Source organism: Thunnus thynnus, chromosome 13, assembly GCF_963924715.1.
Source record: "Thunnus thynnus chromosome 13, fThuThy2.1, whole genome shotgun sequence".
Taxonomy (NCBI): domain Eukaryota; kingdom Metazoa; phylum Chordata; class Actinopteri; order Scombriformes; family Scombridae; genus Thunnus; species Thunnus thynnus.
Genome location: NC_089529.1, coordinates 9,621,348 through 9,646,211, shown reverse-complemented (window position 1 = coordinate 9,646,211; position 24,864 = coordinate 9,621,348). Strand labels below are relative to the sequence as shown.

Here is a 24,864-nt window from a genome sequence, read left to right as displayed (position 1 = left end):
TTTGCTGTCTAGCCTTGTTTTCACTTTCCATTTGAAATAATCTTTTCTGAATGAATGGCTGAGTAATTAACAGCACTAGACACCCTTTTCAGAGAGCACAGACATTTCATAAATAATACATATTTAATGTCTTGTCATTTTGTGTTCAGAGAAGCTTGGCTAATGAATTTTAACAGATGATTTCTTCTTGCATTTACTCACCCATACTCAGGCCTCTGTTTTTTTTTTTAAACTTTTCATTTTATGCCTGCTTTTCCCTTTTCTTACTGTTCTTTCCAGTAATGGACAAACTCAACAGAGCTACTGATTAATATTTACCTTCATATCTTGGCTGGGGAGTGGTAGAGGGAAGTTTCAGAGGAAAGGAACGTGAACATGGAATCATGGGTAAAACTGTGTAGTAAATCAGTGCACACTAATTTGCTGCAGGGAAGCCCACACAGGCCACACTAAATGATTTTAATGCAGATTTTAACCTGTGTGGGTTCTAGGCTAGATGGGACTGAGAAAGGGCACTCAGTTATCGACAGTCGGCACAGATTATCCTATTGTGAGCGGGCTCAGAGCTGACAGCCATGGCCTTTTGGCTGGACACATTTTTTTCAAACATGTCTGGTCAGGCTTATGTGGATTGAAGAAATCTAAGACTCACTAAGACTGAAATTTGAGAGTGATACCGGCTAAAGGTAATGATCATTAAGATACAGGGAGAAGGAAAATATGATTGAACCGCAAGAGGAGTTGTGTTTACAGTGGTTCACTCAGACTTTGTATGTTGATGGATTTCTGAATCTTCTTACATCTTACAAAATTTAATTTAGAGGCTTATAAAACTGTATAAAATGTAAGCATGCATATGCAAATTATATGAAATCTGTATGTAATTAAAAATGAGTAAAAACAACTCTTAAGTGCTGTATTTGGAAATAAAGCCACTTTCAAATACTAAAATAATGCAAATGAAGGATACAAAACATACTGTACTGTATGTCATAAATGAATTTAAAGGGCTGACAACAAAATATTTTACTCCCATTAAGCCATCATTAAGTTTTCTTTGGAGAGTCTGTTATGTATGCAGCCCCTGGAGGGCAGAGTGGTGATGTCCCTAAAGGCCTGTGCCTGTAACCTCAGAGCATCTGCTACCCACAGCTGTGAGAGCCGCCGCTTCATGGTGAAAGCGCAAAGGGACACTTTGCCCTCCCCGATGTGTCACATCTTTCCCTGGGCCTTAGACAAAAACCCAAGCAGGATGGGCTTGGCATGCCTGCTCATGTTATTTTGCAGCAAATACATGTAAAGCGCTTCTGGCCCCAGAGCTGAGCTCTGCAGATTAGCATCTGGGACAAATAGACCTGAGCTCACTAAGAGCCAGATTGATTAAGCCCAGTGCACACAGCCAATCCTGGTCTCCTCTCGGGCACTGCTGAAGATCACAGAGCTTGTTGGGAGGAAATTGATAATGATCTTAATTTGGAAATGTCTGTCACATGACTTTCCTTCTTTTCATTGGTGAAGGAAAAAGAGGTAGGAGAAGAAGTGAGATGAGTAAAAGAGAGAACAGAACAAAGAAGCTCAAGAACTAACTAAGGGGAGAATCAGGTTTTCATAAATGTGAAGATCATCCTGAACCCCGATGTAACTGGCAGAAACACCCCTGTAATTTACACTGCAGTCCAATTTCAGCACAACACTGACCACAGCCAACTCTATTTCAGTTTTGAACACGAGTCAAATCAGACATACTGTACATAACAAGTACCTAGACCTCTAAAAGCAGCTGAGTGGGTCTTTGTGTACACCGCAGGTAAAGCTGAGATCTGAGACTGACATTTGAGCTTAACAGGAAGCTCAGAGGGACTCAGGAAAACACTCAACCAGAGTAGACTGGGACCTGTGAAGTTCCCTGGACTGTCAGAATCATCTTCATCACTTGCATTTTCCTCTGTTTCTATCTGACAATGCTGAAGCACAAGATATTTCAGATAAGTGGAATTATGAATGAAAAAAACAAAACAATGACAACCAGCCTTATTTTAGATATTATTTCATTAGCTGGATATTCATAAAATGTGTTGAGAATTCTTTCTCCGTGTGTATATCAATATGTGAGTTGTTGCTGACATAAATGTCTAATATTAGCAGTCGGTTCATGAATCAACTACCTGTCAGTCTCAGTTAAAGCAGCAACTGCAGCTCATTTGTGCAGGTTCATCCTTCATATCAACAGCAGAAGTGGATTGTACATGCCCAAAATGCAGCCCAGATGCTGGTGCATGCATTAGTCATCTCCAGATTAGCAATTTCCTCCTTGCTGGCCTTACTATGCAGATGTTCAGCCCCTCCAACTGATCCATGATGTGACTGCCCTTTTCACCCTCCAGTGGCTCCCTGTAGTAGTTAAAATCAGGCTCTAAACTGTGATACCAACCTATAAAGTCAAACATGGGCCTGCACATCTCTACCTCCAGGCGATGGTACACTCTGTGCAGGGGCCAGATCTCTCTGATCTACTTCTTGCCTGGAGCCACAGTTTTTCAAATGGCATGACAAACGTACGTCAAGAGTAGTCCTTATTCCTGCACCTTAGTCAGTCCCTCCAGGATTTTGCAGAGATTTTTTTCGTGAAAAATACTTCATGTTACATCAGCTTTTCTCAAAAATTGCATGCGTTGCAATTTGCAAAGAAGAAGTGAGAAGAAAAAAATTGAGATTTGAAAAAAAAAATTAGTTTGCCTCCACTTTTGTGTTAAACATTTGGAAATTGTTTTGCACGGTCTTTTGCAGTTATTTTCATTGGCAAATGAGAGGGTTTCACTTTCTTCATTGTGTAATTTCACCTGAATGCACGATGCGATGACGTGTCACATTGGTTGTTTTGATTAGACTGACACAGGGAATGACACATTTACCATAAACCCTGTCAATTCTTGTTTTGGCATTTTGGCATTTTGTTTTAATGAGGAGAGGAGAGGTTGAAGAGCCTTGCTAACTGTAAATGAGGAGTTACTTTTGTTGATAAACCAAGTTTTGTTTGGAACTCCTGTGAATCCGACCTGTACGCATACAATATCAATACAAAATAGAGGATATTGATGGACTTGTCGCAACTGTCCTTCATTCTCATCACAAGGTCTGGACCTTAAATTTATGATGATATATTGATGTCAAAATCTTCCTGGTAGCATCTTTAATGTGGAGAAATTGCAGGGATTTTGCACAATTGCAAACCCCCCCTGCAATATCTGCAGAGATTGGTTAAATTTGCATTAATTATTGTTATCGCAAGATCGCCACTTTCCTGGAGGGACTGCTTAGTGGTGCAACACATCTTCAAATACAGACCAAGGATCCATCTCTTCAAATAGTATCAAGACAGACACCACCTTACATTTTACTTTTAATAAATAAAACATGTTGGCTAAACTGTCCAACTAGTCACCACTGATTTGTTTTGTTTTTCCTACTGTGATAACTGCTACTCAAAATTAGAAACTTGTCAATGGTAACTAGCTTTCAAAACTTAAGTAACCTACATTTATTTACAGAAAGAAAAGTATTCTATCAAGGCTCAAGTTCTATTAAACTCAAGGAAAAAAATATATATATGTGGGAAACATATTATTTAGCAAAGATGGTGCAGAGTCTACATCTTCACTAACTTTTTTTTGTTATGCTACAAAACTATGACTAGGGTATAGTTTGCTGCAAGTGCCAGGTCACAGTGAGAAGTCCAAAATACACCTTGTCATCAGCAGTGGTCTGTCATAGAGAGGGGAAGTCAGCATGCTGTCATTTTGTCTGCTGAGATTTGGGAGTAGGGTGAAAGTGCCCTCAGTCAGAGATGGAAAAATGTCTACAAGTCCACAAACAAGCCTCACAGTGCACACAATATCTATACAAAAAGCTTTAGAGAAACAGCAAGCAAACAAGAAATAGGGTTCAAATCTCAAAATATTATTTTAAACCAGAGATATCTAGTGATGTTTAAAAATTTGGTTTGGTTTCGAGTGCCAATTTAGGTGATACCCCACCACCACCCCTGCTTCCCTCTCATTGGGTCAAGGTAGACTTGATGTATATAATATTTGGTACTCTATGGAAACTGTAGGTGGAGTCAAAGCACAAAGAATCTACACTTATATCACAGATAAGGCTTTTTTTTAAAAAACAAAAAACATAGTTTGCACTAAAATCACAAAAATTAAGCAAAAAATAAAACCACTAGAAATGCTATTCCTGTGTTGCTTTTGGGCTGAGTGTGCTGCAAATTAAATGGTAAGATAGGGCAGAGATGCAGACAATACACAGAGAGGAAGGTCAAGCCAAAACAATCTGTGTCCTCTGTTCTGTCTGTGTCTGTAGAATATAGAGAGAAGAGATCACTGAATGTATTAATCCATGCCGTATGTTATTAGCATCTCAAACACTTCAATAAATCAATTGATCCAGGTGTCCAGCTATTTTTTACTCTGTCCAAAAGCCACAAACCACAGAACTGCACCTGCGAATCTTTTGTCTAGAGAACAGATCAGTTAATAATGTCTAAAAATAAAACAGGATACGGCTGATTTCCAGTAGTTATCAACCTACAGATATCTCAGTCAAATCAATTCATATTTCAGATTTTATTGCTATAATTGTGATAATATTCTTGCTTTGCAGGCATATAATGAGTAAGCACGGAAATTTCACTGAGTGATATTTTCCTGAAAACTGCCTCATGGCTCTTTAAGTACTCTAAAACAGGCCCATGATGTCACTGTTTACCACTCTAACCCTCCAGCCCCCCTCCCCCTTCCCCTCACCCCCTGTTCATAATCATTTACTTGTCTCCCTTCCATTTGCAGCTGTCAGAATTAAACTGTACATAATGGTTGCCATCACGTCTCTTGCTTCCTGGCTGCTGCTAACCCCAAATCAACATTCCTGCTTCTTAGTGATGTTCATTGCAATTGTTGGGCAAACTGTTTGTTTTGAAAATGCAAAATCAAATAGCCTGATGTGAAAGAAAGAGCATCTGATTGGCTTCCAGTGTTCCCTCTGTTGATTTGAATTAAGTTCAAATGAGGACAGGTGGGTGTTTGTCTGTATGTGTGTGCATACGCGGGTAGTATGCATACACTACAGTCGCTTGTACTGTAGCTGTCTTTGTGTCCATGTGCAAGCGTCTTCAGGTGTCACAGCACATGACATCACACAGCAAGTGTCTATTGACTTTATTACTGTTTCTGGTAGTGACTGCACAAACCAGACAACATCTGAATTACAATTAAAACAGATTTTCTCTAACAGGCTTCTTATAGTATGTCTGATTAGGTAAGACACTCTTCACTAAAGCCCGGAGGCTGTGTGTTCAGTCAGGGGAGCTATTATTGACAGCTATTGAATGATCTACAGTCGTACGGGTGGAAAAAGCAGAATGTCTAAATGAAGCCGACAAGTCGATCAATGCTGTGTTAAAGACAGAAAGAAACTTGCACCCTGTTTCTGTAGCACGATTCTTGGCAGATATTTATTTCTATGTGAATATGGTGTGTACTGTAATATATGCAATATGTGGCATGTGTGTATTATAAGTTAATGTCTAGAGGCATCCTACATACTAACACAGAGACGCTAACTAATACTAATATTTCAAATTTTGAACATTTGTATTTACTTATGGGCATACAAGTCCAAAAGCTGAGTAAGCTTCAATTTGTGTTGCAACTACATGGCAAACAATCATTAGTAAGGTTCAGGGTCATATTGCTTTACTCTCAAATGATCAGGTCTGACTGGATGGAAAAGTAAATGAGTAGAGTGGTAGAAAAGAAACAAAGGAATAACTACTACTGCTACTATTCAACAACCAGCAGCACAACTGGGACCACAATATAGGTTCAACATTGTCAAACTGCATATTTGGATGACTTTGATGACTAACCTGTTTTAAGGGACAATCCACCTCTGTATGAAACACTGTACGACTTGACGTTTTGCTATAACTGGGTTAGTTCACCATATATGGTGATCATAACATGTCATCATATCAAACTAAGAAAACAGGTTTTTGAGCTGGCAATGAAAATATTCAATCTGGCAGTCAAATATCTCGGCTAAGTGTAAATTTATTGCCTGGTTTCAACAGATCATCTCAGTAGTTTAATTTAGCTGGGCCTTTATTCACATATTTTTTCAACTCCTATTCCATATGGAAATGTTTGAGGCAAGAAAATACCAAGGAAACAGTACTTAAAATGCTGTAAGCTACTATTCCAATTCTTGCACCTTATCTATGACCTAAAAAGGCACAGCACTATATATATTCAGGAACCTTCACATATAGAAACTCCCATGTGAGAAGGGTATCGGGCTACATTATAATAAATTAGTTAGTTATTCAAATTCAACTATCTTCATTTTGCTTCAGTCCCATTAGCTCTCCTCAAGTACCCCATTCAAAGAGCGGGGCACTTGGTCCTGTTGTGGCTGAGGAGCATCATGTGCACCCTGAGGGTATGTTGATAAATGTTCCTACATTGGTCTTATGGGTGGAGCTAAAAGTGCACTCACTGTCCACTAATTGCAAATGCCTTTAAAATACTTCAAACTGCATAAGACCTATGCATATATATTATGCATATATATTTATATATCTTGGTTAAAATATCTACTGTATGTGTACGATACTGTCTGTCTAAACTAAAATTGTTGGTGAGTGTGTGCATGGGGGCTCGGGGGACTATGTCTATGGGGAGAAGCAGAGCAGGAGAAGTTGGAGAGAGCAGCAGCCACACAGAACATGGACAGAGCGTTTACCTGGCCCTGTGCTCTGTGGGTACGCCAAGTAGCCGCCTCTTCCACGGGCCCCCCTACCTGAGCCACGCGCTGCTGCTACTGCTGCTGCCGCCACCGGTCCGTATGCTGTCGCTGGGAAGCCTGCAGGCACATACACACATATACACACACACATCACTTCCTGCACATGGATGAGTTTGTCCCAGAGCTACAGGAGAATGTTGATACCAGCACGGAGCTACAGGATAAAACTATAGCTGTCAGAGACAGCGGATCATGTCAGGGCGACATCTATCAGCAGACTCTTACAGAACCCACTGTGATATTCAAAACCCTGCAGACCCACTGATCTGATCCACACACGGAAACAGAAAGATAGCCATGAGCAACTCACTGAATATTAGGTAGAATAAGTACAGGGGCCGTATTCATGAAGCTTCCTAGTACAAAGAGTTGCTACTAGTGACGAAATTCTAAGAAAATTCTTAGAATTATGATGAAGAATTTCCCCTTGCAGTTAAGACTAGATCCTGGTAAAGATAAAAGTTGTTCACAAAGCATCTTAGCCCTTAAGAGAGCTCCTAAGGTGAAAAACTGTTAAGAGTAGGGAGGAGGACTTTTAAGAGGCTTAAGAGTTTCTTAAGCAGAGGAGAAAATGGTGGAAAGACAAAGAGGCAGGAGAAATATTCTCCAAACGCTGAATGACAGTGAGTTAATGAAACGCTACAGATTAGATCGTGCAGGATAATGTTTGTGGCCGATCTCATTAGAGATACGCTCACATCTTCCACCCAATGCAATAACACTATAACGCCAGAAATGAAAGTGGTCACAACACTAAGACATTTGGCAACTGCAAAAATTTGGAATTTGCTGGCAGTTGGAAAAAAAGATTTATATGCCAACCAACGCTGCTACTTATATAGACTGGCCAGCAATCACAGAAATTGATATTTAATATCAAATAGATTAAGTACTAAAATTACCAGCATGGTAAATAAATGTCTATAAAAAATATATAGAAAAAATAAACTATCAGCATGTGAACTGGCTACTGCACAAGTAGGCCTGTGTTTTCAAACATTTCGAAGGCTACTTTTGAAGTGCAGCTCACCATTTATTCAACAGAGATGTTCATTACATAAAATAGTTTTTATAATTACACCATGTCTTAATAGAGACTGAATTCTATGATTAGGCCTATCGATTTCATTGTCGATTCTATTCTCATATCACTAAGAGTGCATTTTTCTTTCTCTCTTTTTTGATCAGCCAATCACATTTTAAGAAAATATGTCATACCTAGCAATGGGGTGACCACACCTCCTCACTAAGGTAAAAGTTTCTGTCCCTTCCTTGCCCAGAGTTGCTCTGAGAATTTTCCTAAATCACTCCTAAGCTAGCTTCCACCTTGCTAGAAATGTTCTAAGTATTCTCAGAATGTCTGTGAAGAAGTAAAAAAATTTAAATAAATGACTTAAGTGCATCTTCCAAGTACTTGCCATGATCATGACCTGATTAAATGATTCAGCACTTCAATTCCTGAAAAATCTAATCTTATATATGTGTTAAAATTTATAATGGATCACATATTCTGGTGGGGTTCTTGCATTCATGGGTTGAGGACTCATGCAGACAAAATATGCATGATACATGCAGAAAATATGTTCAAATATGATTTTTCTGTGATTTACACACTACTGAAAACCTTGCTAATTATCCAATTTCCCTTTTCATTGATTACTATTATTTTCAAACAATGCATGGTGTATTGTTTGCACAGGTGTGTAAAGACATCAGTGATCATCATAAGGCAAATATCAAATGATATAAAAACAGAACAAAAAACAATTTATATTTTATAATTTGAAAATTCTATATATACTATATACTATATACTATATAGTAACTTACTGTAGAATGATAATATTGTGATATATACTTGGTATGATATGTGCATCCTCTGAATTTTCCTTTCATAGTAGAATTCTGTCGGACTGAAAAGGTGCAAATTCTTATTCATCTATAAAACTGTGAGTAAATTGGGTTCGCAATTCACTAAGTCCCTGATTATATTAGTGAAAGAATTTGGCTCTGGGGGGTGTTTATGTCACATGCTTTGGATGAAAGATTATAGCCACATCTGAGCTGCATAGACATGGGCATAATAGCGCTACCTCTGGAGACTGTCCCTGCATTTTGTTCGGGAGTGCTCCCAATTACTGGGAGCTTCTATGGATTCAGAATCACCCATTGTAATCCAAGAGGCAAAGTATGTCACATTTTTTCGATGGGCTATTCAAGTAGAAGACATACAGTAGTTTTACACTTCCTGCAATCAGATGGAGACATCTGTTGAATGACTTGTCATTCAGAAAAGATTTCAAACTGGTAGAAAGTCTCTTTACCTGTAAACATTCATATGTAAACATTTATAGTACTCCTATGCTGAGATTTTTAAAGCTCTAAATCTGCCTAAATTTTCAGTTTATGATGCACTAATAAAATAAAGTCCTTAAAGCTCCTGGAAAGGCAAATCTATGATTGTCTCTTAATAATGTAGTTTGGGATCTAATGTGCATATAGTAAACACGTAAAAAGTATGAGATTATAGCCTTTGACATACCTATGTAATTCTTTAGACAGTGTCTCTCCCTTCCCTTGTTACTGGGTTGCAGTTAGGCGTGGCAAAGCCAGGACATTAATTATGTAATAAATGTGTGCCCAATAATATTTAGGAGAAAGATGATTGATGTGGGCTATCTCGCCAAGCTGACTTTACAACACCTCCTATTGTTTCCCCTGTGGGAAAACACTACACTGTACTTTTCTTTGCTTTTAGCTAGAATGAGCATTCAAATTAGCCTAACATGGTTTGAAAGCTACTGTGTTAAGCTAACTAGCAGACTGGGGTACACCACCCAAATCTGTATTAATCACAGAGTTGATAAGTAGCTCAAAAGTGTACAATAGAAAAGCTAATGCTAACCCTTTCATGTAATTGCATGAAAGATGCTTAAACACTTAGCTTCTTAGTTTGGGAGGTATAGTTCAATAAAAACACAGATGTATGGTCTACCCTAGTCTGCAAGTTAGCTGATTAGCCAAGATAACTAGCAGACTATTGGGGGTTTTAATAATAAGCTCAAAAGTCTTAAATAGAAAAGCTAATGCTAACTGTTTCATGTAAGTGAATGGAAAATGCTAAAATGATTAGTGCCACACTCTGGGAGGTATAGTTATATAAAAACACAGATTTGGGTGGTCTAAACTAATTTGCTAGTTTAGTCGATTTGTCAAGCTTTCTAACCAAGTAGGGTTCATTTGATAGATTTGGTAGTTTATTCCATGGCAGCAAAATGTTTTAGTGAGTGAATGGAAAATAAAATGGTACTTGAGCTGAAAGAGAGCTGTCAATCAAGCGTGATCTGATCACGCCCCCACACTCCTGAGAAGCTGTTTGAGAAGCAAAACAAACAGTTTTGGAACTAGGTTTCTAACACTTATGAACATTTATTTTCACTCAGATTTTTGTAGATGCTTAATGAGACACTCAACTTTGATATCGTATGTGCATTTTTACTATTTCAAGCCAAATTTCCAGAGGCTTTAATACCATGCACATATAAATCCACTTCTTTAGGGTCTAATTATTCCAACAAATATCAGCCTAATAATCAGTCTGTAATTAAGCCGACGCAGTATCTGTGAATTGTAATTACATTGTTGGCCTTAATGAACACAGTAGCTAGAGGTGGCTGACAGAGGCTAGTCCATGCCCAGGGCCCGGGCTCTTCTCTCAGCACAGGAATGGCATGTCATTAGTGGTGGTGATGAGATTCCTCACTCTGGGCTCAACACCGTCTATGCCTAATCAGCCTCCTAAAATTATCTCCACAGGAAATGCTTTCCTCACTAGCAAAAAAAAAAAAAAGATCTCCAAATTCCCTCAATTTGAGTTTTTCTTGATTTTTTAACTGAGTGAATGAGTGTGTGTGTGGGTGTGTGTGTGTGTGTGTGCATATATGTATGTGTGTTTCTTCTATGTTTTGGCCATATTCTGGAAACTAGTGGTTTAGACATTATAAAATAGCACAAGACACCTTAGAGGATTATTTTTTGAATGCTGTGGAGGTGAGAGGAGCACCAGCGGGTGACCTATTTTCCGAGCCAGGCTTGTAGTGCTATTCCACGAAGAGGGGCTCGCACAAAAGACTGATGAAAGGGAGGGAGGGGGGAGGAGGTGAGAGGGCAGGGTCAGATGAGCCGCAGCCGAAGAGAAAAACACATAGCTTTTCATTAGTCGGCTGAGAAGGAGGTAATTCACAACTCTGTCGACACAATATGACCATGAATGTGCTTGTTGGGTGTGAGGTGCCACCATGCTGCGACTGGCAGGCAGGTGAAGAAGAGAAAGAAATGCCGCTTTTCCCTCAACTATCTAACAGCTCAGGAGAGAATAAGGGACTAAGGCGACATGGTGACAGGAGAAAAAGAATCACAAAAAGACGATAAAAAAGGCTACTAAAAATCAGCCGCATTTATGCCACTGCAGCCGAACCACACCAGGAACGGATTCCAACAGCTAAAATGATATTCTCTGCCTCTTTTCACAAAAACACAAATCAACTCTGATACTATGCTAATGATGGCCATGCACCCTTGTATTTCCACTTACAGTGTCCCCATGGTTGCTGTGCGGAACAGTGTTGCAGCACTCTTCACCTCTTTTTGCTTCTCTCTCTCTCTCCTTTCCTAAGTGCTGAATCTATCTTCCCCTAGCTGCCATTGTCATGACACCCCCAATAGACCCACTGGCTTGGAAGTTAGTTGCGGGCAAAGTTGTGGTGAGAGATTAACTTTGCAGGATTAGGTGGGTTAATTAATAGATGGCTGCTGCTCATTGTTTTGTGCTCACGCTGTAAGAAGCCACCCAAGAGAAGCGCTGCAGCATTAAATCAATTTCATGGCCCTTTTATTACTGAGGAGATAAAGCCAATATTTAGCTTTCAATTCTTCACAATTATTGGGCCCCTGCTTTGCCACTTGAGTGGCTGCGCTTGGCTGGGGACAAGGACACATCTGTTTATGAGCTGTGGAGGCCCGGGGGCCTTGGTGTCCGGACTCCGGGGAACTGTCCTCAGCTTTCTCTCCTCAAGCCTGCAGCACAGAAATTCAGCCTTCTTCAGGAGTGCACACAGAAAGGAAGGAAGATTAGACCTAAAGAAAGATGGGGACTGTCACGAATCAGACATTTCACCCTCTTTCCAAGCAAAAGAACTACATTTTCTCTACACAAACAACATCAAAAATTAAATACTAATATTCATATTCACAACAAGAGCAGTTCCAAATTAAACAGAAATGTTCCGGCTGGAGGTTTTTCTACGTAGTGACTCTTTACCCTCCCTTCAAACAGCTTTAACTCACTTTGTTTTCTATGGAGTATGTATCCTTGCTAACCCCTACAGCTTTGACATCAAGGGTCCTATGTTCATGGCAGCTCAACGACTGGCACTAGGAGCGCTCCAACATTCTGGTATTTTCCTAAACTTAAAATTCTTGTGGTATTTTGGTGCACAGTGCATCACACATGGTGCACAGGTGGGAGTTTCATTCAAAGTATTGGTATTTTGCTGGAAACTTGGAATTACACACTGCACTGAGAATAGACATCTCAGAACCACGCCTGTTTCTGTTGCAAAATCACCCTGGTACTGCACGGTTTTGGTCTCAACATGAGTTAAATAAATACTTGGAGCAAATGCAGAAATCTGCAGCCTCTGGTTTGAGAAGTGCTGCCCAAGAGTGCATCAATTACAATATGATGTGACCAATTATCACCTGAGATATAGAATAATGACTGAAATACTGTCAGATTGATGCAACCATATAAATGGCTTCACCACACTATTTCTAATTATTTGTTTCTATCACTATTGTAGAAAATGGTGTGGGCTTCACATTGTGCAACATTGCACCTTAAGACAACAATATGACTTCCTGGTGAAGCCGTTTCTTCATCTGGTGAGCTATTGTTGTCATGCTTCACTGTGATTGGCACAGTTAATTCAGTGCTATTACACCAATAATGTGACTAATAAGGCTAATAATGTCATTATTATTTTTATTCAACACACCCTCTGATCTGTATTCCATTGCACCCATCCTTATTGCACTTTGCACTGTTGGACATAGATGAACCAAAATAGCAGGTGTGCTTGGAAACGCCCACACAGTCCATGTGTTCAAGACCTGCTACTTTGCACTAGTTGGTCTGCTTTTGTGATTAAAATAAGCCTTATGATTTTATTTTTCTATCCATGCAACTGTTTGCCAATATTGAGCAACATTCAGAAATAGATCCAATTGTTACCCTATATACCATACTGTACCAATATACCTTGTTTTCTAAAATAAACCATTAGCCAAAGTAACTTTTCATTTGTCAAACAGGTTAAAATGATATGCCCAATTCATGGTGTTGTTAGCTCTGTGTTGAAGGAGCACAATGTGCATCCAGAGCACACATACTGTAAGACTCTATTTTCATTGCATATACCAGGGATTTATGCCAATAAAGTGGCATTTTCCTTGGGTGCAAGCTGTTTTTTTTCTTATCTGCACCTGCATTTTTTTTTGAGTCTCTGTGAACTTGACTGTACTGAAGTAGGAGAGACACAGTAGGGGCAGTGTCAGTGGTGATCAAACAGAACAGTGCAATTTTTATGTCAAGATTTCCTGGGATTTTTTGCTTGCACCGCTTGCCTGCACAGCCCAGGTCAAAAGCTTTGTTTTCTCTATTACAAAACTGTCAAAGCACTTTGCTGAATTACACACTGCTCATAAAGAAGAGAAAAGGGGGTGATGTGATTGGTCAAATTTATGCCAGTCCCCTATCATAACTACTGATGATGTCTTCCTCCTAATGTCACCGCATTTTTAAGCTGCTCTGCAGTTGAAATGCATGCTTTTAACAAAAGGATTACCAAAACAGTCAGTCACCATGCTTTGTACTGTGAGTCAATTAGTCATAAGAGTATGTGTACTTCATTTATTATGCTGGACTGAACATCATCACAACTCAAAGCTTAACATTTTACATGCTTTATTGACACTGACAATGTCTTTTTTGATACTACTGGGAGTCGCAGAGGAAGAAATGTATAAATTCTACCCATCCAGGCTTCAAATGAAGTTCTCTTTCAACCCACGTTCAACCCTGGAGGAAGGTGACAAAGCCAGGCCAGCTGTTACCTACTGACCCCTACAAACTGAAAACATGCACTTCTCTGAACATTACATCTGATTTTTTCCCCTGATGCACTATTTCTCAAAATTCTCTGCAGATATTTCTTGGCATACTGCCTTCCTCCACCACAGACTCGCTTTCTGATCCTATTACTCAGAAAACGTCACAATGAAAAGTTGTTGCATTATGCATCAATAAGGTCCTATTTATGTCCTACCAGTCTGACAACAGCTTGACTGATGTTAATGCAATCTGTACTGTTCTTTGGCCCAAAACTGCCAGCAGCAGCTCACCCGTCATTGACAAAGGAGCTCCATCAGTCACAGAGCACTCCACTCATTTCTGCTATAAGAAGACTGTCAACTATCTAATGCACAGCGGGAGCCCAGGGACAGCTGATATTTTTATGGAGACCCTATGGAAACTGAAAATTAACACTACTAGTACTACACTAAGATTCTGAGTTGAGCGAAGACACATTACACACATTATGTCTTGAGGAAATAAGTAATATATATCAAAATTAAATCAAAGTTTTTTGTTAACCATGATTCTAGCTTAACATTATACCAAGCTAGAAAAAAATATCGATGGTCTACTTATTACGTTTAATTATGTCTTCGGAGTGCAGTTAACCAGAATTAGCTTGCTGGCTAACAGAGTTTGCATGCTAAGCTGGTTAACACAGTTGCTTGGTGTGGGAGGGAGGCTGGTGAACGGTGAAACAAGCCTTTCAGCCTGCAGCTAGAGTCGATTTTGGGGGCAGACAGAAGGAGTGAGACAGATGAACAGTAAAGAGCAGAGATGAGTAAGACAGATGAACAGAGGAGGACAGCAGCCACATCAGTAGAAAAGGAAGACAAAGAGAATGAGAAATTGAGGGAGAAATGAGGCCAGGACATGAGTGTCCAATTCATTCTCGTGGAATTTTGTGAGGGGTTTTTGTTCAATACAAATATGTCAAGGAATGAGATTATATTGTACTCAGATAAAATATAATAACCACACCTACAATAATGTGCTACAGTATTCTACTACACAATAAATCAGTGCAAGTCTTGTATGGTAACTACAAAGGAATAATGTTTATACAATATGAATGTATCTAACGTTACGTATTTTTTTGTAGAGTGGTAGAAAAACTCCTTATAATGATCCCTCTAAGCGCGTTAAATTATTGATTTGTAAGTTGTATTTTAATTTTGGATGGCATTTACACTACTTTTTTTGCATGTTAAGTCTTACATTTAATATGCAAAGTATCCAGTAAATTCAGTTGTCACATGAGTTAAATGTAAGTAGCGTTTCCTCTCTGAAATATAGCGGATTAATCTAAGTGAAAATAAGTAAAAATGCTAGAACCTAAAACTTAGCTGGGCAGATGAATTTTGTTACAGTATTTGCTAACTCTGCTACTAATATATATTTTATAAAAATGTATTTATTCATTTTGATATTTTAAATGTTAGAATTCAAAAACCATGTTGTGTTTTACCATTGGACTGAATAGTTCATATGAACCAACAAAAAGAGGAAATTCAGTGTGAAAAATGTGAGAAGAAAAGAAATCATAGAGGAGGTGCACATTTTTTTCCTGTCACTGTATGACAGTAAGAAGGACAAGCCAGCGGAAATAAGTCTGTTGATAAGTCATAGCAGAGGCAGTGAAGCACACTGCCGCCTTCTCACAGGAGGAGGGAGGCAGTCTGTCAGAGATGGAAAACTGACTCCACTTCACATTTTGCTTCATCAATAACCTTTGATAAGATATAGAGAAACACATAGAGACGAATAAACAAAAAGAAAAAAAATATATATCAAAGTTACAAAAGAGACAGCCACCTATAGCAAGACATCTTTTCATCTTCAGACTGACAAGTGTCCCATTGTTGTCATCCTTCAGCGCTACTTTGTTGTTGTTGAAAGCATCTCTGGGTTGTTGTTATCAAAGCCATAAATCACAGAGCTGAAGAGAGCCAGGTGGCTTTCATATGAACTGCTGCACACATGCTCATGTCTCACCTCTCCTCTGATCAACGGAGACCTACAGTACACATAGAGATTTCCCTCACATAAAATAGAAACCGGTGTCTGGGAATGAGCCAGTGAGAGAGAGAGAAAGAGCGTTTACATGCACGCCAATAATTCAATTATAACCAGACTAATGCAATACGCATATTATTGCAACTCTCATGTAAACACCTTAACCAGGTTATCTTACTCACATTAAGGTCCTAATCAGAGTAAGCATAACTTGATTAACAGAGCTGGGTTGCTTGTCAATCATTCAAATTAATCTTGCCATGTGTACGTCTGGTTTTTTTTTTCAGTGTTTGGATTCTGTGCACGTGCCATAAAGGTCACACAGTGAACAGGATGCCAAACGGTTTGTTTGAATGGCTGGAGTAGTGCTGATGGAAAAATGAAACTAAAAAAACCCCAAAATTAAACAGTGCATCGGTACAACAGTTCTTTCATCTTATAATATCTGAAACACATACATGAATAAATTCATCCGTACTAATATTTTATTCCGTTGTTTTCCCATCTGTCCTTTTGTACATCAACTAGACTGTTATGCAAATCATGTAAACTTGGGAAGTCAGTCTTGCTTAATGCAATGCTATGCAATGTTCATGAACAGATCATATAAATGGTGTAGTCTATCTATAGCAATATCCCACTTAAACTGAAAAAACTGCTACACTGCCAATGACTTTGTGACACAAGCTAAGATAGAAACTACACACTCTAAATATCACTGAAACATCAAAGTTTACACTATTAAAGTATATTTTAGCAATGGAGTTACCATTAAAGGAATATAAATGCAACAACTATAAAAAACACTGCTGTACAGTATGAATACAACTCTTCTTGGATGAAGTAATACTACATATACAGCCACAAAAAACATCTCAGTCTCATTACAAACTGTTGCTGAGAAATGGATTGATGTGTTGGTCAGCATACCAGCTGCTGACGTCAAGTACTCAACTGCACAACGTTTTTCCACAAGAGCTGACCACAAGACCTTAGGTGTATGTATGGTAATAATGTTGGTAATGCTCTAAATACAGTATTGGGCAAACATGTTGGCTCTACAACACCAAACCCCCAACCTCTGTAAAGTATGATAAGAATAGTCAACATATGATCATGCATGACCTCACTATGTGTATATGTTTGGGTTGTGGCTTTGTCTGTTTCTGTGTGTTTCCTTTTGGATCTTTTTTAGCCAAAGCTAAAGGTTTCTCTATGTAATGAAACCATTTGGTGCACTGATCCTTTGCCATTAAGACTTTGTGGCTTCTGATTGGGAAGAGAAAAAGTCAATTACAGAAGTGGAGTGGGCTAGAGCTCAGCAAAGCCAGGCTTTATGGTGGTAATTGCACACATAATCTTACACCTTTGAACAAAATGATGAGGCCAGGAAGGAGATATATTTGGTGAAATTTCAACTAGGAAACCCTTTTAGAATCACACAGGACAAAAATCCTGCTCTGTCCCTTCACAAGACATAATCATGTACTAAAATTAGTTTGACACATCATCTTATCCGCTCTAACCGTTACACATTGAAGAGGTCGGATGGCAATTTATAAATTGCTAAGTATTCTGAATTCATACTCCACACAAACATGCATCTGCCTGCTCAGGAGAGCAGTGTGCGCTGTAAACACGATGATAAACACAATGTGACTCTAGTGAGTCATGTAGAGAAATCGCACACGTCTCTCTCCACAGGAATGTCAGAGGTGAGGTGAAGGTGAACTACAGCAGGCCTACTGGAGCTAGTAGGAACTGAGTGATTTGCTCAAGGACACTTCAGCAGGGTGGATTCTTGCTGACAAGGGGGCTCGAACCACAACCCTTTAGTTGAAGAGCAGTCTTCATACGCAAATGTTGCTTATCAAAACTGGCGTAATGAATTAAGATTGCAGACTGCTGTACTATTACCTTAATAGATGTTTGTAGCACTAAATTAAGTACATTTTAAAATCAATAAAAAATACTTTTATTCGTACTTTATGTTATACCTTCTAGTATAATGTTGCTCACAATACCCTTAACTTGGTAATAATTCCAGCCTCCAAAACTGCAAATCCAGCACTCACATCACACAGCTGTACACTGTGTGTGAGTGACTGTGATGTTGTGTAGTGAGCTCAGGCAAAGCTCAGTGTCTTTTACTTCAGTTCTCAGTGACAAGAGCGCAGGTTCTTTATAGCTGAAGTGCATGGCAGCATAGCATCAAAGAGGACAAACTAGACTCTTTATTGAAGTGTAGCCGCACTTTCGACCTCTTCTTTATACTCCTTCCCATGCACTTCAGTAGAAAGGAAACTTCTCCTCTGCTGCAGAATTCATCTTAACACATTCTACTTCCACACAAGAATCAATATAACTCTCAGTCACTCACACACAGTTGTTAAAAATGAAGAAATGGAGAAGGGAAACAATAAGACGTGTGAAAAAAAAGGCATTTCAAAAAGAGAAGTTTCTGCCAGGATAGATAAGGTATAAACATTTTAATTGATTTGGCTCTGGAAACAGTGAAACTGGTTTCTGAATGGGACAGGGTCTCGGTTTGCAACCCTAATACCAAGGCAGTTTATGATGGTGACTTAAATAGAGAGAGACAGACAGGGAGGACACAGATGTCTGACCTTGCAGTGGTGCTTATGTAATGGTCTGCTTCAGTGCATTTAACTGCAGTGCTTCTTTCCAACCTGGGATCAGTAAAGGCAACATGTCTCTGCAGTGCATTCTCCTCCGACATCACTCCGGACACTCAGAGAGTATGAAAAGGTCCTGTGAGCTCCCAGTGAATCACTTGTTATGGCCCTGCCCGTGTGGTCCCCATGGAGCCAATCATACTAATTAAACTGGACTACTTAAGCCTCCTCTCATTAGTGTCCAAGTAAACAGCCTTAATTTTGTATGCATTTTAATGCCCATCTCCCACTTCTGAGGGTGGTTGTGGAGGGGACAGATGAATGATGAAGGGGGGTAATTTCAGGTTTGCTCAAATGAAAGTGAGTGCATTAAGTGTCATTTCACCATTCAAGTTAAAATATGTGTTTGTGGATATGCACTGATCAGTGAGTTTCCCAAAGCCAGTTGAACTTGCTTTTGCAGAATGATTAATGAAAATGAGAGAAAATAAAATGTGTTAATGCTAGTAATAATAATAATAATGATAATAATAATAATAATAAGCAGCAGCTTTGCAGACACTATTTCATGAGCATGATTTTATAGCCGAGTCAAAGCCCTTACAGACTTCATTATATTTCTGTCAGCTCCATGCACTGCTGTTACACAATCTAGCACTGCTCCAGATACCAGGGGCAAGTAGGGTAAAATGTGGCATGACCCAAAAATAGCACTGCAACATTGGCTTCCACTTGATTACTAGAGCTGTAAACAATGTTTCAACGTAGAGTGTAGGTATGCAGAGGGCTGTGTGCTATGATTATGAATATTTGCATATGTGTGTGTGTTTATATGCACATGTCCATGCACTAGGGAAAGAGTGATGGGAGCAACTGGAGAGCTATTAGCACAGTCAGCAGGAGGGAGGGATGGAAGGATAGAGGGAAAGGAGGGGGCAGCTGGGTAGAGACCTAGCAAGTACCAAACTTGCTGGGCCTGGAGCTCTCGAACAGTGGGTGGCATCAAAACAACAGCCAGTAGACACAGAGTACGGTCTCACAAGCCCCTTTTACACAGTCTCTTCAAGGCGGGACTGTTGCGCCGTTATTCCACCTCACCATTCTGTATAAAAGGTGCCAACATGGAATTGGGGGGGCATTGTTGTTCCGCCATTAAGCCGGCAGCGGAGGTAGTCACATTGCCAGATCGACGTCTGTGTAAAAGGGACAGCCGGCACGGTGGGACAATACATACTAGACACCGATGCTGTTGTGTTACACGTCACGCCTCTGATTCTGGAACACCAGCGTACTTTCTAAAATCACACACGAGGGCAGCATTATGCCGGTTTTGTTTGGTTCAGTGTAAAAAAGCAAAAGCCAGAATAATGACGGGTCTTCTTTACAGCAATATTCTGTATAAAAGGGGCTACAGACACAGATATTGCACTCCTCTGCCTATTTCCATGTCTCTGTTCCTTTTCTTTTCTCCTGCTAGTCTCCAGCAGTGTCCAAAGGTGGCAGCCATGTACGAGGCAGGGCAGCTCAAGATTCATTTCTAGACCAGCAGCTCAACAATCGAGACATAATGAGCTTTAGCGTTGCCACTCTGCCTCTTACAGCAGCTCATCTTCCCCACCACAGGAACCTAGACTGCCGGTCTCCATGGCAGACTGTTTGCCTGCTTCAGTGTGTGAGGATGTGCCTGCTGTCCTGGGGTGAGTTAAGACCTGGGCAAATGAGGTGAGCCATCTCTCCCAGTTTCAGGAAATAGCCAGCTTTTAGCTCTCCCTGTGTCAGAGTGCAGTAGCTAGTTTTTGCAGACAGGTGCTTGCACACCCGAGGAGGCACACGTGCATGTGCACGTGACCTAACTTGTGAGAATGTGAGCATGCAGACAGACCAGTACATGCTGCATCTACATAGAGAATACAATTACACCACACAACAATAACAAAGAGAACCACTGCTTGTGGAGTGCTGCTGCACCTGTTGAATTCAGCCGGTGAAAACACATACAGTAGTACAGTGGTAGCGTATAGTGTCTCCCTCTGACAGCAAGGCACATGTACATGAAACACATTTTAGGGCGGTTAATGGAGAGTAGAGCTGATCTGGGAGCAGTCGAGCTCTATGACTGAACACACAGAAGTAGACAGGGTGTGACATACAGTGCTGTCCACTGACGTCAGAGCAGCACATTCACTGCTGTCACTGGGAACACGGTCATGGCCTGGGGAGCTCAGAGAGCCTGTATGTGTGTGTGTGTGTGTGTGTGTAGTCAGCTTTTCTGTGGAGACAGAGACAGACAGGAACGCAGAGAGAGGCCCCTGGTAAAGTCCCTCCACCTCCTTTGCCTTCTATGAAGCTTTGAAGACTCTTTGATTGTGTCAGTTTTGTGCCTATGTGTGCATGAGTGTCCAAGTGTGTGAGAGCGAGATGCGTTGGGCATGGTCATTCAAGTGTATGAGATCACGACGCTCCTCGTCAGGCCCTATTTTAAGGCCTGAGACTCATGGAGTGCCCCGGCCTCCACAGACCCATTGGGCTAATGATCAGCCTTGGCAATTAAAGCCAATCTGTGAGTCAGTGTGGCATCAGGAGGGCCATCTGCTTCCAGCCCTGTAGCACTCACTCTGGCCTGTGGGACCACTTGCTGGGGTCACAGCTCACCCAACTTGTAGTGAGATGGTCGCAGGATCTAAAGAACAATCTGCTGTGTAACTCCAGTTCAATAGAAACCTGCTCTACAGATAGCACTGCTGTGTGCGCTGCCGCCACGACTCATGAGTGTAATAAACACATTAACAGTGGGATCTGTGTTTTGGGGCACAATGCATGCACCCATGACAGAGGTAGGCTCGCCATCAGCCTCAGGCCAGTGACTTTTCCCACCTGTTCCAGTACTGTCGCCAAGAAGTGGGGCAGTTATTGTACTGACAAGGGAAATGTAAGATGTCTGAACATTTAGGAAAGCTCTGGACCTGCTGATGACTGCACATGGTGTCCCAAACTACATCATCATCCATATATGAATTAATGAGCTATATCCGGCAAGAAGGGAGTTCATTTGCACAGAAAGTTTGAAAAGACATCTTCCACACTTGTAATCAGTGGGATAAGGTGGTAATGTGACATCTGTAGAACAACACTGATATCATGGTGTCTTCTATGGATCCACATGAGGCTTCAGAGGTACCAGAGCAATGCCAGTATGTGCATCTACACCTGCAGTAGCAGAGTTTTTGAAATTAGTTTTTGAAGCTGGATGTAAACACCAAGCAGCAACTACCACAGCTTGAGGCTGAAGCAAATGTGGAAGTACCTTAAAGTGCAAAGCCACTGACAGCCGCTAGATGCTGGCTCCAAGTGACTCCCATTCAAAAAGTGTAAACTTCTCTCTAGAAATACTGAGTCATTAATTTTTTTTAACAACTTATTATGGTCTCACTAAATTCTTAGCCCTTGCTAAGTGTACTGGTCATTTAGGAAATTTTTGCTCTGGTAATAAGATTTGAAGACTTATAGTATCTTTGATGTCTGCTGTGTAGGCATTGATTGACAGCTGTGATTGACAGTTCACTCACCTACTGCTCTCCCTGGCTCCAGGACTCGCACTGAGTCGGACTATTGTCAAGGTATATACAGTTTAATGTTACTTGATTACGATAACTGCCCTGTTAGCACAGTTCAGCTAAAGTAGCTAATGTTAGCCCAAGCGTGCACTGCTTGGTGTTCCCAGTAAGCTAGCATTCGCTTTGGTCCAAGGTAGTGGGGTGTGTTCCCGAGCGTGACAGGCAACATACTGCAATGCTAATGCACTCAAAACTGAAAAGATGGTGCCAACCATAAGCAGCAACTCTGGACTTCAAAATGGCTCCAAGGCAAACCAATGGGTGACATCACATCTTGCTATGATGAACTGTTACATAAAAGACCTCCAGGCCTGAGGGGTTTTACTATGAGAAGGAGCTACAATAGGTGTTGAGTTTGCATTAACACCATCAAAAAGAACATATTGAAGACATTGAAAAGATTTGCTTGTTCTTTCTTATGTTCACTTTCACTAATAAACAGAGCTTTCTTCTCTTGTTGCTTCTCATTAGTTTGTTATGTCTGAACATCTCATAAAAATAAGTCTGCAGGTTATCATTGGATTGACTTTCATTGTCACTACACCCTGTAGTATAACATTCAAAAATATAGTCTATATTATACAGAAATTCGATTTTGGATGAGACTCTGTCCTGAGCCTCCAATCTTGTAGGAGCTACCTTTGCTTCAAAAGTTCAAAGCTCTATATAGTCCATGTCGGCACCTTCCCATCTCCCAGCAGCAGACAGGTGCCAAACCCTGGGAGGCTAACTGGTGTTTCAGACCAATGCCCTGGTATGACCTCTGGTGCATTTATCATATGCTTGGTTAGTTCTGCCCCAGTTTATAGGGGCATGCAGCCCTCAGGAGCAGTAACCATCATACCAAATGCACAGGTCAGCAGCTCTCTTTCCCTATACGCCACATGCTGAGAGGACAGCTGCTCCCTGTATCTTTGTATTCTTCTCCGAGAGGAAAAGGGGGGTCAACAGGTCAACAGCCTACTATTCGCTGTTACTTACAGTTGTATAGAGCAACATGCAGCTTCTATAGGCATACACCACGTAACACCTTTCACACTGAATCTGAGGAGAACATTGCCAAGTTTTAAAAAAAAAACTTTTTTTAATCTTGTCATTTTTAGTATTAATAACATGAATTAATCAATTCTCAAATGGACTTATGAAATCATTTATACTGTATGCTGGTTGAAAATATTCAACAGCTTAATGTATTCTGCTCATTAGTTTTTCTTTTCAGTAGATTGTCCTGGATTCCTAACACTGACCTTATTTCTGACTTTAATTTCTTTTTCCAAGAACTGAAGGTCCCAAATTTGTCGCTTGACCTTGTTTCTTTGCCTGTGAATCACACATATCATACGTAAGGACAAGCATTTCAGCCAGCAGTACTATCCATACAGTGAAAAGGGGCTACTGTAAGTAACTTGAATCAGGACAACCCAACAAGGACACACATGGCCGCACATGGCAGTTATGGCCGCCAAACCCCTCATCCGCTGGCTATGCCAACCAGGCTGCCCTGCAGATTTTCATATTCAGTAGCATAGGAAGCTGTGGAATCCAAAACCACCTGCTGGGCTGAGTCCCGTTTGCATCCACACAGAAAGATAAATCTGCTCCACGCTGATTTAAGGCTTTTGAAATGTCATTTTCAGTTATTCAGATGGAGGCTTCTTCAGAGCTATCCATGGGCGTAGATTTGGGTATGGACAGTAGGGACATGTCCCTACCAATATCAAGGTGTTGCTGGATTGTCCCTATCGATATTTTCACTTATCTCAAACAATCTAGCCACTTTAACTTCATGTAATGTTAATGGTAAGATCTCTGCAGAGTTGCCAGGTTTGTGTGTTTTTCTTCGAAAAAGTGCGCTATTATGAAAAAGAATGAAAGAGCAGGATATGGGGGATACTCGACTTCAAGCTGTGAATTATCGACTAGCTGCAACCTGGCAGCAACAGCAGCAGTAGTGGAGTCGGTGAGGTGGAGAATCTGAAGCAGTTAGTATTTATAGTTTAAACGTTCCATTAGATTCCATTAATTTAAAATGACTTCACTGGACAAAACTAAGATCATTTGATATTCTATTTAATTTCAGGCGTTAGGTGTTGTTAGCTAAAATGTGATTGTTGCTCAGACTTGCTGTTTAATTAAACAACTTTATTACTATTGGTGAAAATTCCTCCCAAAAGGAAATTAAGACATCAGGTGCTTTTCTAAAGAAGAACCAAAGTGTCAGTGAGAGTTGAGCTTTGTTAATAAGAATGTTCTGTGATCAATCCAAACATTAATCTTTGAAATTAGTGGGAGAAATATTTACTATCTCTCCCTTTTTCAATGAGTGGATCAAGAGCAGAGTTATTATTGCATATTAAGACATGAACATTATTTATAAGCTAAATTAGCCACAGCTTGTCCAACTGATTTGTTTGTGACTGTCAGGCATCAATTCATTATGAATATCCTGTCAGCAGCAGCCTGAGCAGCACAGAGTCACACAGACAGGTGAGCTGCAGCCTCCCAGGTAAAAATGGATAAAAAAATATCCCTTCCA

The 24,864-nt window shown here is 40.3% G+C and overlaps 1 protein-coding gene across 13 annotated transcripts in view; it reads right to left on the bottom strand.

Annotated features, from left to right (window-relative positions):
- LOC137195373 (RNA-binding protein Musashi homolog 2) overlaps positions 1-24,864 on the bottom strand; it is a 260,294-nt gene that overhangs the window by 18,117 nt on the left and 217,313 nt on the right. For 7 of the 13 annotated variants that reach the window (XM_067607675.1, XM_067607668.1, XM_067607671.1 and 4 more), the window contains one exon: positions 6,805-6,924. The exons of 2 other annotated variants lie outside the window; for them this stretch is intronic. In XM_067607675.1, coding sequence (XP_067463776.1) covers positions 6,805-6,924 — 120 coding nt within the window. The remainder of the gene's footprint in view (positions 1-6,804; positions 6,925-24,864) is intronic. 4 more of the 13 variants (XM_067607672.1, XM_067607678.1, XM_067607673.1 and 1 more) reach the window with 1 other exon arrangement.